At 38.2% G+C, this 16,435-nt stretch overlaps 1 protein-coding gene across 1 annotated transcript; it reads left to right on the top strand.

Annotated features, from left to right (window-relative positions):
- Positions 1 to 612: 612 nt before the first annotated feature.
- On the top strand, positions 613 to 8,476 carry SPP1 (secreted phosphoprotein 1; the record flags this gene model as incomplete). The annotated part of the gene is made up of 7 exons (XM_079708043.1): positions 613 to 690; positions 1,809 to 1,876; positions 1,989 to 2,027; positions 4,832 to 4,912; positions 5,203 to 5,244; positions 6,827 to 7,120; positions 8,075 to 8,476. Exons 2-7 carry the CDS (start codon positions 1,823 to 1,825, stop codon positions 8,474 to 8,476), a joined length of 912 nt encoding a protein of 303 aa, XP_079564169.1. The 5' UTR covers positions 613 to 690; positions 1,809 to 1,822.
- Between the last annotated feature and the right edge of the window lie 7,959 nt (positions 8,477 to 16,435).

The following is a 16,435-nucleotide window of genomic DNA, read 5'->3' as shown; positions in this document are numbered from 1 at the left end:
CATTTGTTTAAATGACAGGCTGCTACACACTTGCAATCACAAAACAGAGCTTAAGTGAAGATGGAGGAAGGGTTTCTGAATTCTTTGGATGTATCTGAACAATAGCCTGATAGCTCTTAAATAAGTACAATTGTGAGGCAAATTTGGTTGCATATATTACCTTCATCTGTTATTTAAACCAAAAGAAACAAAAATCCATTCTATTTCATTTTATTTAAGACTGATTTCGATTATATTTTTATTCTAATTCAGAAATTATAGAGTCTTTGTAAGAACTAGTCATTTCCTTCCCTCCCTTTTTATGGGACCCCCTAGATGCCCTTCCAGGACGCTGAGAGCCAATCCTATAAACGAAAAAGCTAGTTAATGATATTGTGCATAAGTAATGTTTTAACTGCAGAGTAGTTTGTGTGTGTGTGTGTGTGTGTGTGTGCATGTGTTTGTTTTGTAACCACAAAACCAGAGGGGGAAGTGTAGGAGCAAGTGGGTTGGGCAGTGGCAAAAAACCTCATGACACATCTCTCCGCCCCCTGTGTTGGTGGAGAACGTCTGGAGCAGCCTTTAAATTCTGAGAGGTCCTGGTTGTCACCAGCAGGGAGAGGAGGAGGCCAGACTGCAGCACTGAGCACAGCATCAGCACAGCATCAGCACCGCCTGGGACTGGGCTCTTCTCAGCCGCTGCAGACCAAGGTAAGGCTGCAGTTTGCTACTTGCTTGCTGCCCTGTGTATGCACTGTTTCATTTCATGGGGAAGGTCAAGCTGTAAGGAAAAGAGTTTAACAGTAAAAGGTGTTAATCAGACTTAAACGGTCCTAGTCTTTGGAATAAGCATGCCAGATCCAGGGCAGATCTCCTGCGGGAAAGGCAGCCGGCTATTTTGAAAGACAGTCGAATACAAAACTTAAAAATATTGCCAAGCCATCCTCAAAAGAACTGAAACTGCTTCTTGCCATCAGAAAAAAAAGGAAATGTCTATGCCCCTTTGGAATGATTATATCTACTTCATTTTAAATGGATAGATGATGGTGGAGACATTTAAGAGGAAAATGATTTTTAGTGCTAATGTAAACAAATGATAATGCTAATTATTTAATGATTTGACTTACCCTGTTTTCAAGGGAAAAACCTTTCTGAATATTTTCACCTCTGTATTTAGCTGTTAAAATTTATCCAAAATACCTGTATGACACTATTTAGACTTACAAATAGGAAAGCTGTTGACTGTTTTCAGTGTTTTTCTTTTTCGTTTCAAATTTCTAGAATACCTTACTTAAATTATTAACTTTAGAGATAGCTTCATTTCACCTAAGTAACACCTTTTAAATAATTTAAGGTGAAAATCACATTTGAAATGCATGCTGGAAAATGGAGAAAGCAATTTTCTTTCACAGCTTTATTTTCTCTCTTTCTCTTTGTGTTTTTCTTCTCTGAAAAATAAATATTCCCATTCCAGCTTATTATTTGAACTCAATTACTGTTGATCTGTTTTTAGGTTTAGATGGCTGGTGACATGAGGTAGCAATGGCATAATCTCTGAAACTCTAAATTTTAAAGTTGAGTAAATATAGACTTGTAAAATTCCTCTCTCCTTGCCTAATAGGAAGAGATGGAGAATAGAGGGGGTGGCATTACAAATACTAACTCAAAAGATCATAATATTAAGAAGAAAATTTTCCTCTAAGAAGTAGAAAGTATTTCTACAGAAAATATATATTTATTTGTGACGATTTTGTAATGTGGTAGCCTAAAAAAGCATCACTGTTTTAACCTAGGAAACGATCAAATATTTCTTACAAAATATTTTGCAGGAACATTCATTACGATGAGAATTGCAGTGATTTGCTTCTGCCTCTTGGGCATCGCCTCCGCCCTTCCAGTGAGTACAGCTGAATCTTAAAGAAAATTCCTCAAAATAAATGAATTGTGTGTTTCAAGGTGCTAGGAACACGTTCACACTGTAATCTTTCTTCACCTTCTCTGTTTCAAAGGTTAAACAGACTGATTCTGGCAGCTCTGAGGAAAAGCAGGTGAGCATCTTTTAGGTTTATCATATAGTTAAATTATTTTTGCAACTTTGTGCTACAAATGTATGGCAATTTTACTTATTTTCATAGTCAAACAAAATAACTTATAAGTATTTATTGAGTGCCTGCTATGGTTCTAGGCCAGTACCAAGCACAGAACTGCTTTTAATTAATATAGTCTCTTAAAACCAAACTAGATTTTTTAACATAATAAAATGATGCTCTAGGCCTATCATTTATGTAAAATGAGTTCTATGAAGTTGTGTGACTTTTTGTTTCCATGAGTCAACATACTGTTCTAGAAGTAAAAAATTCCATCTTTTGCTTTACTTAGTGGCAAGCTAAGTTTAAAATTCACCACACATATTGGAGAGTTGGCATAACCATAATATTCACAATATCTCCTAAGATATTTGCTAAGAAGCCCATTATAAAAAGAAAGTCTGTTTATGCCGTTTGTATCTATTGTGCTTATCAGATGACTTTAGATCACATTTTTCTAGCCAAACATAAGACCAAATCAAATTCTTTTATTATAATTATTCGACCAGCACCATAGATGTACCTGCCCCTCCACAGGGTGAAAGCATGCCAGCCAAACAACAAACGGGCATTGTCCCAAGGAGCTTGGACAAAAAGGCACACAGAGTTCAATTCCAGATAAACAGAATAAAGGCCAATATAGAGCTGCCTGGGGTCACTGCAGTTAGATTGCTTAATGAAGATGTTAGGAGAAGTATTGCTGCTTGTGTTTGGGTGTGCAAGTGGGTATAAGTAAGTGTGTCTGTTTTCCAAGTGATTTAAGAGCACAAGTATTGAATCACAACAATAAGCCAGAAAATTAACATTTCCAGAGAAAATAGTGATCACACTTTTTTTTTTTTTGCGGTACGCGGGCCTCTCACTGTTGTGGCCTCTCCCGTTGTGGAGCACAGGCTCCAGATGCGCAGGCTCAGGGGCCATGGCTCACAGGCCCAGCCGCTCTGCGGCATGTGGGATCCTCCCGGACTGGGGCACGAACCCGTGTCCCCTGCATCGGCAGGCGGACTCCCAACCACCGCGCCACCAGGGAAGCCCCTGATCACACTTTTTGAGGCAAGAATTAGTGCCTTTTTAATAGAATAAAATATGGCACATGAAGCCATGGCAGTATAAGTGGTTAAATGTTATTTAGGAGATAAGTGAAGAGCTCAACCTTCTAGAATCCTAGAAATCTAGAGCTAGTAGGAAATATGGAAAGTCTATAAAGAGACACCCCTGAAGATGAACACTGGTTATCTATGAGTGATATGATTACTGGGTAGATTTTAGTTTGTTTTTCTTATCTATTTGCTCTTCATATTACTTTTTTAAAATTATAAATTTATCTTATAAATACAGATAAAGCCTGTATTAAAGGTATTATCAGAATAAGTATGTATATTAAATGTAATCAATCATAACATTTATCTGTATAATATTTATATAAATATATATATTTAAAAGAAAAAAAAGGGAAACTTTGAACTCATCTAGACTAGTAGTTTTCACATTTTTTAGTCAAGGAACACATTCTTTCAGCAAAAAACTGTCATAGAAGCCCAATATGAAGCTCCTCTGGTTAGAGCCAACCATGGGGAAACCCAAAGTGCTACTGACTGGTTTCCTTCCTGCTCTTTTCCTCCTTTGTGGCTGTGAAGGAATTCTTGGAACCCCCAGGGTAACTTTTCTCCATGACAGAGATGTGAAGTGGTTGCCCTGGGCCGTACAGCCCACCAGATGACACTTATTCAGAGCAATTTCCACTCCTCTGCATTAGCATATTATCATCATTTTCCAGATAAATGACTTGGCTAAGCGAAAGGCCATTCCATTCAGGTCTTTGGCACCTTAAAGCAACAGAACTTTTATGCAATGGTGTTGATATTATATTTCTGCACTTCCCACTAAGGTAGCCACTAGACACATGTGACTATTGAACACTGGAAATGTAGCTAGTGCAACCAAGGAACTAAATTTTTTTTAATTAACTTAAATTTGAATAGCCACGTGTTTCATGGCTAGAGAATGGCATACTGGACAGCACAGCCTTAGAGAGTTTCTCCTTGTTCCACACAGACAGGAAACAAGGAAGATCAACACAAATTAAGGGCACCTCTGCTTTAGCTGTGTTTCATCTGAGAGGAATTTCAGCTAACAAACATGGAACAGAAAAGCACAGTGTATCATCAATGTGAAGAGCCGCTGGATTTGAACCCTGGCTCTGCCACTTACTACCACTTAACTTCATTGTGGCTGAGTTTCTCCTGATCTGTAAAATGGGAGTAATAATAATGATACCTATCCTAGGTTTAAATGAATTAGCATTTGTAAGTTACTTTGAAAGGGTGCCTGCCTCACAATAAGTGCTATGTAAGGGTTTGTTAAATGACTCTACCAGAAAGAATAAATTATGAAAGATATAGCTAAGGCTCCAGTTGACTGAATAATGCATATTATGCTTATCCATCAAGATCGGGGAAGTAGGGCTTCCCTGGTGGCGCAGCGGTTGAGAGTCCGCCTGCCGATGCAGGGGACACGGGTTCGTGCCCCGGTCTGGGAAGATCCCACATGCCGTGGAGCGGCTGGGCCCGTGAGCCATGGCCGCTGAGCCTGCGCGTCCAGAGCCTGTGCTCCGCAATGGGAGAGACCACAACGGTGAGAGGCCCACATACCGCAAAAAAAAAAAAAAAAAAAAGATCGGGGAAGTATAGTTGTTTTTTCAGCTTATTACTTAGTTCCCTGTTTCTTTTTCTTAATAATGACAAATATGCAACTCTGTTTTGTAGCTTTACAACAAATATCCAGATGCTGTAGCCACATGGCTACAGCCTGACCCATCTCAGAAGCAGACTTTCCTAGCACCACAGGTATTTTTAATTTTAATTAATTCTAAATATTAAAATTCTCACAACTAAAGAACAACCACCACAAAAAAAGAGCCACCAAGCAGGCCATTTGGGCTTGTCAAATGGATCTTTCCTGCCTGGTGGTAAACGTGAACTTAGGACACCATTTGATCTGTCATGTTGTCTTCCCGCTTAAGCCATCCACCAATGAGGCTAAAAAATAAGACCTGCTTTGTATGGAAAAGGCTAACTTTCGAATAAAAAAGTTAAGAGAGTATGATATACACTGATTTGTACCCTTCCTTCTTCAGAATACTGTGTCCTCTGAGGAAACTGGTGACAACAAGCAAGAGGTGAGGTTCCACTTTGAATCCAAGGTCCATCATGTCTTGGAAGGACTAAGGGAGCAACTCTTTCTCCCAGTGACACTGCCTGGGTTCAATTCTGGCAAAATTCCATTAAAATTCTCCAGTAAATGCCCTGTCTATCCACTGGCCTGAAATTCCAGGGGCGCATCACATCCCTACCCAAAGCCTTGAACTTTCTGCAGACCTGATTATACTGGGCCAACAGTATGGTGGGCTCTAGGTCAGGGATGGTGGAAGTAGAGCCTTTACTTAGTGGAGTGGAGGTGCGGGTATGGGAGAAATATTATGGGATGGGCTCCTGGTAGCCCGATTCATATTTGTCTCATTTCTCTGAGTGACTCTGCCACCACCATCCAAGGGAACAATAGGAACTAGGAACTTTCTTCTCAAAACCTTGAGACCCACCATCTTGAGACCCACCCTCCCTTCCTAACATGAGCTCAGCCAACCATAAAAAAAAAAAAAAGAAAAAGAATTTTCCTGTCTAAAACTTGCTCACAATAAACACAAGTATTTACTAAATGTCAGAAATACCAGGTTTCAAATAAGTTTAGTGGGGCAGGAAATGTTTACTAATGTCTGTTGTTTGAAATACTAAGCCTCTTGCAATTTATTTAAGATATTTTGTTGCTGTCATCTAATATCTGGTAAGCATCTAATTAATGCCTACCAAAGCCAAGACTTTGACTCCAGGAACATTTCTGCTGCTAACATAATGGTTTATTTAATAACTATTCTTTTTATTAGAGTTATTACTATATTTGCTAAGCAAAGGGATAACTTAAATTTGTTTTCCTTAAGATTCTATTTGAAGATGCTAAGAATTTCTAATAAGGAAAGTTAGATAAATGACCCAATATATTTGCAATCAGAAGTGTAATAGACATTAACTGGTTAATTGAGCTGCAGTTTATACACATGGATAACAAAGTCGCCTTTTGATTATCCAGGCTAATAGGGAGGAGTTTTAGGTTTGGGGGTGAGCATTAATACATGGATGCTCTGATCTCCTGAGAATTGTCATAGAAAAAAACAATCTCACAATTATGTATCTGTATTTACTGCATTATTGAATTTGGTAAATTAAATAGTGTCTAAAATGAACAAGGAAAAACATGTTATCGATATAAATTTATAACTCATACATTTGGCTTGAAAATAATGTTTATGAAAAAGCAAGAAAAATGCCTCAGAATAGGATTCCATTTATCCTTGTGTTAAAAGGGAAATTGGAAGATGCTCATTTTAGCTCTTAAAAGCCATTGAGTGCTTTGTTGTGAATACAAAGATTCTGAAACTGGGACTTCCCTGGCGGTCTGGTGGTTAAGACTTCACCTTCCAACGCAGGGAGTATGGGTTCGATCCCTGGTCAGGGAGCTGGGGTCCCACGTGCCTCATGGCCAAAATACCAAAACATAGAACAGAAGCAATATTGTAACAAATTCAATAAAGACTTAAAAAAAAAGATTCTTAAACTAAATAAAGATAGTAAAAGACTAAGGCACCATAAAGCCTAACGGAAAATAAAAACCCTTACAACAATTTTTCCGGCCATCTTGATTTTTAGACCCTCCCGAGTAAGTCCAATGAAAGCCCTGAGCACACAGACACTGTGGATGATGAAGAGGATGGAGACAGCCAGGACACTGACGAAAATGACTCCAGTGACCCTGACCATTCCGACGAGTCTCACCATTCTGATGAATCTGATGAAGTGGTCACTGATTTTCCCACTGATGTTCCAGCAACCTCCGTTTTCACTCCACCTGTCCCGACCGGAGACACATACAAAGGCCGAGGTGATAGTGTGGCTTATGGACTGAGGTCAAAATCTAAGAAGTTCAGCAGATCTGATGTCCAGGTAAATCCTTGAACAAGACACATGAGATGGTTATGAGTAGAGCCCAATTCTAGGGAACAAGGGTCTGCATGCTCATTTGTTCATTCATTCAGCAAGTATTATTACTTTATGATCATTGAATACAAAATCTTTTCCCACTTATTGGTTTTTGTATTAAAGTCCACATAATTTCTCCCTAATTTTGTCTCTCAATCACAATGCTATTTTTCCAAATCCTGGTTATAAAGCATTTATTCTATTTGCTTTTCTATTTTTTTTTAATTTATTAATTTTTCGCTATGTCAGGTCTTTGTTGCTGCGCATAGGCTTTCTCTAGTTGCGGCGAGCAGGGGCTACTCTTCATTGCGGTGTGCAGGCTTCTCATTGCAGTGGCTTCTCTTGTTGCGGAGCACGGGCTCTAGGCACGTGGGCTTCAGTAGTTGTGGCGCAGGGGCTCAGTAGTTGTGGCTCGCGGGCTCTAGGGTGCAGGCTCAGTAGTTGTGGCGCACGGGCTTAGTTGCTTCACGGCATGTGGGATCTTCCCTGCCCAGGGCTCGAACCCGTGTCCCCTGCACTGGCAGGCAGACTCTTCACCACTGAACCTCTGGGGAAGCCCTCTATTCACTTTTTTAAGTTAAAAAAAGGATCTGGATTTAGCACATAGCCCTGCCACGTACCAGTCCCTTTACTTTTAACTTTCGCTTCATTTTCCCTTTAGGTAAAGCAGATAATGAGACCTTCCTCATGGGTTTCCTCTCATACAAAATTGATGTACCTATTAAACTAAAGGAGATGACATAATGAAAGGACTTGGTTTGAAAAAAAGTAACATGCTAGTATTATTTTTTTGCTTCAGCCAAATTTAGACATTTTTAGAGAATACATTGGCCTGAAAGTTAAAAAGCAGAAGAAAATTACAGTGTTCCCATCTCTGGCTGTTTATTGAATTCTTCTCCCGTTTGTGCTGTGATTCAGTATCCAGATGCCACAGAGGAGGATGTCACGTCACACATGGAGAGCGAGGAGGTGGGTGATGCACCCAAGGCCATCCTGGTTGCCCAGCGCCTCCACAGGGCTTCTGACTGGGACAGCCGTGGGAAGGACAGTCAGGAGACGAGTCAGCCGGATGACCGCAGTATGGAAACCCACAGCCACGAGCGTTCCAAAGAATTCAAGCTGAAGCCTGAGGATGAGAGCAGTGAGCATTCCGATGTGACTGAGAGTCAGAATAATTCCAAAGTCAGCCATGAATTCCACAGCCAAGAATTCCATAGTCGCGAAGACAAGCTAGTCCCAGACCTTAAGAGTGAAGAAGACAAACACCTGAAATTTCGTGTTTCTCATGAATTGGATAGTGCCTCTTCTGAGGTCAATTAAAAGGAGAAAAATACAGTTTCCTACTTTGCTTTTAGTAAAAAGAAAAAATACATTATAGCAGAGTGGGACAGAATATGAAATGTTTATTTCTCTGCTTAGTTGGTGAATGTATGTGTGTGTGGATCATGGTTTTGATTGTTAGTTTAGTGTGTGACTTCATGGTAACACCCTTGTAAACTAAAAGCTTCAGGGTCTAGCCTATGTTCTTTCCATATAAGAAATGCAAACCATCACTGCATTTTAATGTTTGCTAGCCTTTTATGAAAAGAAGTTTATGTGAAAGCAAAAATCCTTTTACACACTTAGAGAATATAAAATTTCATGTCACTATGATCTTTTGTTTTTTAAATTAGTTTATATTTTGTTGTGATTATTTTTGTTGGTGTGAATAAATCTTATATCTCGAATGTAATGAGAGTTTGGTGGTGTCAATTGCATTTCTTATTTGATTCCCTACAGTTGCCTAGCAATTAATACATGTAATCTTTTTAATTAATGTGCTGGACTTAGTAGACAACAATCTAAGACCTTCTGGATCAAACATACAGCCCCTGGCTGAGCTAAAGTTCCCAGTCAAGGAAACAGGAGTCAAGTGGAGGTTGATATTCAGCCAGAACTCCTCCAACTATGCAGGGCTCTGTAGGCCACTTCCACTGAGTGAGAGCAAACTTTTTCTAATTTTCACGAAGCTGATGTAAAAGCTAATGAAAGCTTAGATGCAATCACAAATCAATTTTATTGTTGTTTACCATTCTCCATTCATTTTCTCCATGAATTTATGCTTTCTTGCCCTTGGATTACAATTTGGTAAGTCCCATAGCTATTCTGATCACTTGTAGATAATAAACAAATAGTCCCTTTGTACTGGAAAAAACCTAAAAGCTAATAATCAAAATTTTCAACTTCATTCAAAACTAAAAGTTCTGGAAACCTGAAGTGGAGCAAGTGCCTTATTTCTATGCCTTGCCCCTCTGCTCTTAAAGCTAGAAATCTCATTGGAAATCTAAAAATTCTCTATTAAACAACTCTTGGGACAAAAGGGGAAATTTTTTAATTGCAGAATTTCTAAAAAATAGTTCTAATGAAAACAAACTCAATAGAGTACAGTTAAACCAGTGATCACAGAAAATCCATAGCCTTAAATTCTTGCAGCAACAATGAAAGAATGAAAATAAGGATATTGAGCTGCCATCTTAAAAATTAGAAAAGAGCAACAAAGTAAAGCAAAAGAAAGCACAGGGAAGGAAATAATAAAGTTAAAAGTAATAGGGAACAGAAAAAATAGTAGAAATTAATAAATCAAAATGCTGGTTCTTTGTTAAAAAAAAATCAGCACCACAGATAAACCACTAGCTAACCCAATAAAGGAAGAAGGGTAGAAAGCACAAATAAGAAATAAAAACAAGGAGATAACCAAGGACATGAGGAAGTTTTACAAATCAGATGCGACTTATAATATTTTGCACAACTCAGTACAAGTTAAACGGAAAACCTAGATGAATTAGATTATTTCCTAGGAAAATACAATTTACCAAAATTAACTTTGCTAATCATAGAAAACACAAATAGACAAACTTCTATAGTGGAAAGAGAAAAAGTTATCAAAGAACTAACTATAAAAACTAGACCCAAATGACTTTACAGTGGAATTTTATCAAAACTTCAAAGACCAGATAACCCTAATACCATTTAAATTGTAGCAGAAAAAGAAAACTCTCAAATGATCTTTATGAAACAAGTATTACTTTGACACTCAAACCTGGTAATGATTGCAAACACGCACACACACACACACACACACACACGTATAAATCAGTCTCACTCATAAGTAGCAGTGGAAAAATTCTAAATAAACAGAATCTAAAATCAAGTTTAAAGAAGGTGTCATAATCAAGGGGGATTTATACCCAAACAATGATGCTTCAATATTGGTAAATTCATTCCTATAATTCACCATATAGTTAGATCTAGGGAGAAAGATGTCATATGATTAGACTTATAGATGATAAAAAAGAATTTGTATCAGTCAGCTATTCCTGTGAAAATAATGAGTAACAAACACCCTCGATATCTAAGTAGCTTAGGACATCAAATATTTTTCTTTTTCTCCTTCAACAGTCTGTGGGTTTGCAGGGGTCGTACTTCAGGCTGCAGGATGGATTCAGGTCTGCTCCATACGTCTCTCTATCTAAGATCAACTATCCAGGGCATGTCTGTCTTTCTGATGGTAGAGGCAGGAACAGAAGACAGGTGAGCAGAAACTTATGATGCTTTGGGCTTAGAACTGACACACTGTCACTTCTGATCAAATCCCATTGTTCAAAGCAAGTCATACACGTAGGAAACAAACTTATGGTTCCCAAAGGGGAAGGGGGGGAGGGATAAATTAGGAGGTTGGGATTAGCCTATACACACTATAGAACAGATAAACAACAAGGACTTACTCTATAGCACAGGGAACTATATGCAATATCTTGTAATAACCTATAATGGAAAAGAATCTGAAAAAGAACATATACATATACATATATATATAACTGAATCATCTTGCCATACACCTGAAACATTGTAAATCAACTATACTTCAGTTAAAAAAATTAAAGACAGGGCTTCCCTGGTGGCGCAGTGGTTGAGAGTCCGCCTGCCGATGCAGCGGACACGGGTTCATGCCCCAGTCCGGGAAGATCCCACATGCGGCGGAGCGGCTGGGCCCGTGAGCCATGGCCGCTGAGCCTGCGCGTCCGGAGCCTGTGCTCCGCAACCAAAAAGGTCACAACAGTGAGAGGCCCGCGTACCGCAAAAAAAAAAAAAAAATTAAAGACAAAGCAAGTCATATGATCAAACCCAGTATCAATGTGAAGGTTAAGTACAGTCACCACACAGTGAATCATGAACGAGGAAGGGAAAAAAGAATCGTGAACAAATAACAAAGTGTAACAAAGCCCTTGACAAATTTCAACACTCATTCATAATTTCATAAAAATAAAATAAAAATTAAGGGACACTTCCTTGACATGATGAAATATTTTATATCTGAGCCCCAAACCTGCACCATACCTAATGAAGAAACATTACAGGCATTCTCATTAAGATCAAGGATGAAGCAAGTATGTCCTCTCTCTCCACTACTATATAACATAGGTTTGGAGATATAAGCTAATAATAATAAACATTTAGATGCATAAGAATTGAGAAATAATTAATTTATATCTTTATGTAGATTATATAACACAACACCTAGAAAACAGAGAATCAGTACTAAAAATAAAACTAACCAGTTCTGAAATATAGCATGGTATAAAATTTAGCTAAGAACATATACAGAAAAAGTACTAACAGTGACAATTCAAAAGGTATAATGTCATTTAATATAGAAACAAACAAAATAAAAGATAAAATACTTAACAGGAAATGTGCCTAAACTGTTTTGGAAAACTGTGAAACACTCCTATAGGACAAAAAAGAGGCCTTAAATAAATAGAAAGACATTGTTTGTTCTCATATAGGAAAATTCAACATCATAAAGATGTCAATTCTCCCTCGATAATATATAAATGCAATGTGATTCTAAATAAAATAAAAGTAAATTTTCCCCGCTGGAGCGATGCAAGCTAATTCTACAGTTCACATGGAAAAATAAACGTACAACAATATGAAGGAAAATCCTGAAAAATAAAAGCAATAAGGGAGGATTAGCCCTAACAAATATTCAATCAGACTCTAAAGCCTCTCTGATAAAAACACTGTGGTACCAGCAAATAGAGTGAACCAAAAAGCAAGTCTTCGTTAGACACCAAATCTACTGATACTTTGATCTTGGACTTTCCAGCCTCCAGAACTGTTAGAACGACATGGTGTTTATAAGGCACCCAGTCTGTAGTAGCCCAAACAGACTAAGACACCACCATCCTTTTGTCATCATTAGTCAAGTGCACTGGGCTTCCAATGTACTTGCTTTAGTTGGCACTTCATCACAATCAGCCATAGGTGATAGCTTTATTAATTGTGTTGTGGTGTGCCATCAAACATAAGCATCCCACTTCCCACTGGCAAGTGGCTCAGCACTGTACTCATATCCAAGGGCATGACCAAGATAATCCTGAAATTGCACTTTTGAATGGTGGTACCATTAAAGACCATCCTCTGTACTGTATCAGTCAAGGTTCAGTGAGAAGACAAGAAACACACCAGTAATTTAAACAGGGAAAATTTAACATAAAGAATTATTAACTCGACACAGGGGGTTAACCACACACACAGGAGATTAAAAAAAAACCCTTAACAATACCATAGGATTGAGAGTACTCAAATAAGGAATGATTTGGAGAGAGAGGCCCTCTCCCCCAAACTGAGATAGCTGCAGCCCAGGGGATGACAGAGCAGTTTGTGGTGTTATCCTGGGCCAGACCTGGTCCATAGCTGGTGGGCTGAAGTCGCCAAACAGGGCACTTCCCACCGCAGTGCCAGTAAACTGAGGCTGGCAAGCAGGAAACTTGGTGGTCCACGATTGAGCAGGAAACTGCCTGCCAGGATGCCAGCAAAACCAGCTGGAGAGTGAGCTGTACTGGATGTTCTGCAAGCACGTCACAGCAACTCTTCTTTAGGAGCAAAAAGAGAGGATGAGGACGCACACCAGCCCAAGCAGCCTGTTCCCTGCAGTGTCCTTCCAGTGCCCTCTGCTGACAGAGCTTGCCATTGTGCCAGCTGGCAAAGGAAACCTGCGTACAGGATCCAACTCCAGTATCACAAAGTGGGACAGAGGCAGTGGACTCTGAGAAGAACCGCAGTAAACTGATAGCTGTCGCAGGCTCTTTGAGGAAAACGCTTATTCATGGTCTTGGGCAAAATGAGTTAAAAAGTAAGCCTGGGAAGCCTCTTTAATAATAGAAAGCAAGAAAGCATTCAAAGACAAAATGGAATCATATACGTGGGACCAAAGAGCAGACTTGAAGGGAACTTCCATTGGCCAAAACTGGAGTAATTTGAGAGTAAACAGAATAATGGCAGGAATAGATAATAACAAACTGGATTTCTTTTCTTTTTTTTTTTTTTTTTGTGGTACGCGGGCCTCTCACTGTTGGCAGCCTCTCCCGTTGGGGAGCACAGGCTCCGGATGCGCAGGCTCAGCGGCCATGGCTCACGGGCCCAGCCGCTCCGCGGCATGTGGGATCTTACCGGACAGGGGCATGAACCCGTGTCCCCTGCATCGGCAGGCGGACTCTTAACCACTGCGCCACCAGGGAAGCCCAACAAACTGCCTTTCTTAATTCTATTAGTATATAGTGATACTATAAGAGAGAGCATAAAAGAAAGATCTTCTTTGCAGAAGAATGCCAACTTATAATAAATGTAGGAGAAATAATAAAATTACAAAATTATTTTGCAACCCACAGTGTAGTACTGATTCAGGAAATGATCCCTAATGAATGTTAAAATCATTGCACGGAAGGTTATGGGGAACAGGATATTCACCTGGTCTCAGAACACCACTCAACTAATGACTAATTCCAAAGGAAGAAGATGCTTTTAACTAAAGAGATTTAGTAGTCACCCTCTTCATCCAGTAATCAAACCGCTTCACTAATGGGACTATTAGATATGTACCTTCTAATGTGACACAATAAGAAGACGCACCATCACCCATGAAATGCTTTTGTAAAAAATGTTTAACTGATTCAAATCAGAAGAAAACAAACAAATCTAGAAATTGAGCTCCTCTGTAATGCAACAGACTTCAACTCTCTGAAAAGTAGGGCTGCCAGATAAAATACAGGACACTCACTTAAATTTGAATTTCAGACGGACAACAAATCATTTTCTAGTGTAAGCATGGGGCATATGATACTAAAAGATGATTCATTGTTTGTCTGACCTTCAAATTAACTGAGCATCCTGAGCGTATTTTTCTTTTCTAAATCTTTCAGTACTACAAAAAAAGTCAATGTGATGAGAGAAAAAGGAGGGAGCAGGTGAGGATACTGGATTAAAAGCTTAAACAGGTATAACCAAGGGTAAAACAGGAACTTTGATTGACTCCTGGATTAAAAAAGAAATAAAACTACACAACACATCTGAGGAACAATTATGGCAATTTGAATATACACAGTACGTTAGATGATATTATGGAATTATTAATAGTTTTCTTAGGTGTGATCATTGCATTATGCTTATGAAAGTGGATCAGGCTTTATTCTTAAGAGATGTACGATGAAGTATTTACCGATACATCTAGCAAAACCTCTCAAAGCAATCTTGAGAAAGAAAAGCAAAGCTGTAGGCATCACTTCCTGATTTCAAACTATTTTATGGTACTGGCATAAAAAGACACATAGACCAATGGAACAGAACTGGGAGCTGAGAAATAAATATATGGTCAACAAATCTTTGACAAGGGCACCAAGAATACTCAATAGGGAAATGATAATCTCTTCAGAAAACAATGCTGGGAAAACCAGATGTCCACATGCAAAAGAATGAAATTAGACCCTTATCTTATACCATACACAAAAATTAACTCAAAATGCATCATACAGTGCATTATACAGTGTTGGTGGAAATGTAAACTGGCACAGCCTTTATGAAAAACAGTATGGAGGTGCCTAAAAAATTAAAAATAGAACTGCTGTATGAGCCAACAATCCCACTTCTGGATATATATCGAAACGAAATGAGATCAGCATATCTCAAAGAGATATCTGCACTCCCATGTTCATTGCATCATTATTCACAATAGCCAAGATATGGAAACTACATAAGTCCATCAACAGATGAATGGATAAAGAAAACGTAGTGTGTGTGTGCATATATATATATATATATATATATATATATATATATGCACACACAGTGGAATATTATTCAGTCATTAAAAAACAAGGCAATCCTGCTGTTTGCAATGATATGGATGAACCCAGAGGACATTATGCTAAGTGAAATAAGTCAGACACAGAAAGACAAATACTGTATGATCTCACCTATACGTGGAATCTAAAAAATTCAAAGTCATAGAACCAGTCATTTCCAGGGCTGGCTGGGGTGTGGTGGAAATGAGAAGATGTTGGTCAAGGGTACAAACTTTCAGTAATAAGGTGAATAAGTTCTGGAAATCTAATGTACAGCATGGTGATTATAGTTAATAATACTGCATTTACTTGAAATTTGCTAAGAGAGTAGATCTTAATTGTTCTCACCATGATACACACACCTACGTAGTTACACAAGGTAATTATGTGAAGTAATGGATGTGTTAATTAACTTGATTATGATAATAATTTCACAATAAATATGTATATTAAATCACCATATTGTACAACTTTTTTAAAAAATCGCATCATACAACCCAATTACGTACAATTTTTATTTGTAAATCATATCGCAATAATGCTGGAAAAAATAAATGTAAATAGATGAAGCCCCTCTGTTCAAAGACAGATTCAGATAATGATAAAAATAATAACAATAATAAATCCTACAACGTTTTTGTTTCTCTTTGTTTTATGTGTTTCCCTTATAAACAGATTAAATTTTTTTTAAAGAATTGCAATAGTACTGTCAAAGGAGTAGAATTAAAAAGCAAATAGCATGCAATGTAGCTAAGAGTCTATTCTATACTATTAAAGGTCCAATAAAGATATAACTATTATGAACCATTACACGCCAAATAACAGGGCGACAAAATGTTACATAGCAAAAGCTATTATAATCACAATAAATGATTGATGAAAACATAATAATAGGAAAACCTAGATGACCTTGGGTATGATGATGACTTCTTAGATAAGATACCAAAGGTGTGATCCATGAAAGAAAGAATCTGTAAGCTGGACTTCGTTAAAATTTAAAAGTTCTGCCCGGCAAATGACAATGTCAAAAGAATGAGAAGACAAGCTACAGACTGGGAGAAGATATTTTAAAAGACACATTTGATAAAAGACTATTATCCAAAGCATAAAAAGAATT

This window comes from Hyperoodon ampullatus (assembly GCF_949752795.1).
Source record: "Hyperoodon ampullatus genome assembly, chromosome: 1".
In the NCBI taxonomy this organism is placed as follows: Eukaryota; Metazoa; Chordata; class Mammalia; order Artiodactyla; family Ziphiidae; genus Hyperoodon; species Hyperoodon ampullatus.
This window is presented reverse-complemented; position numbering and strand designations above follow the sequence as displayed.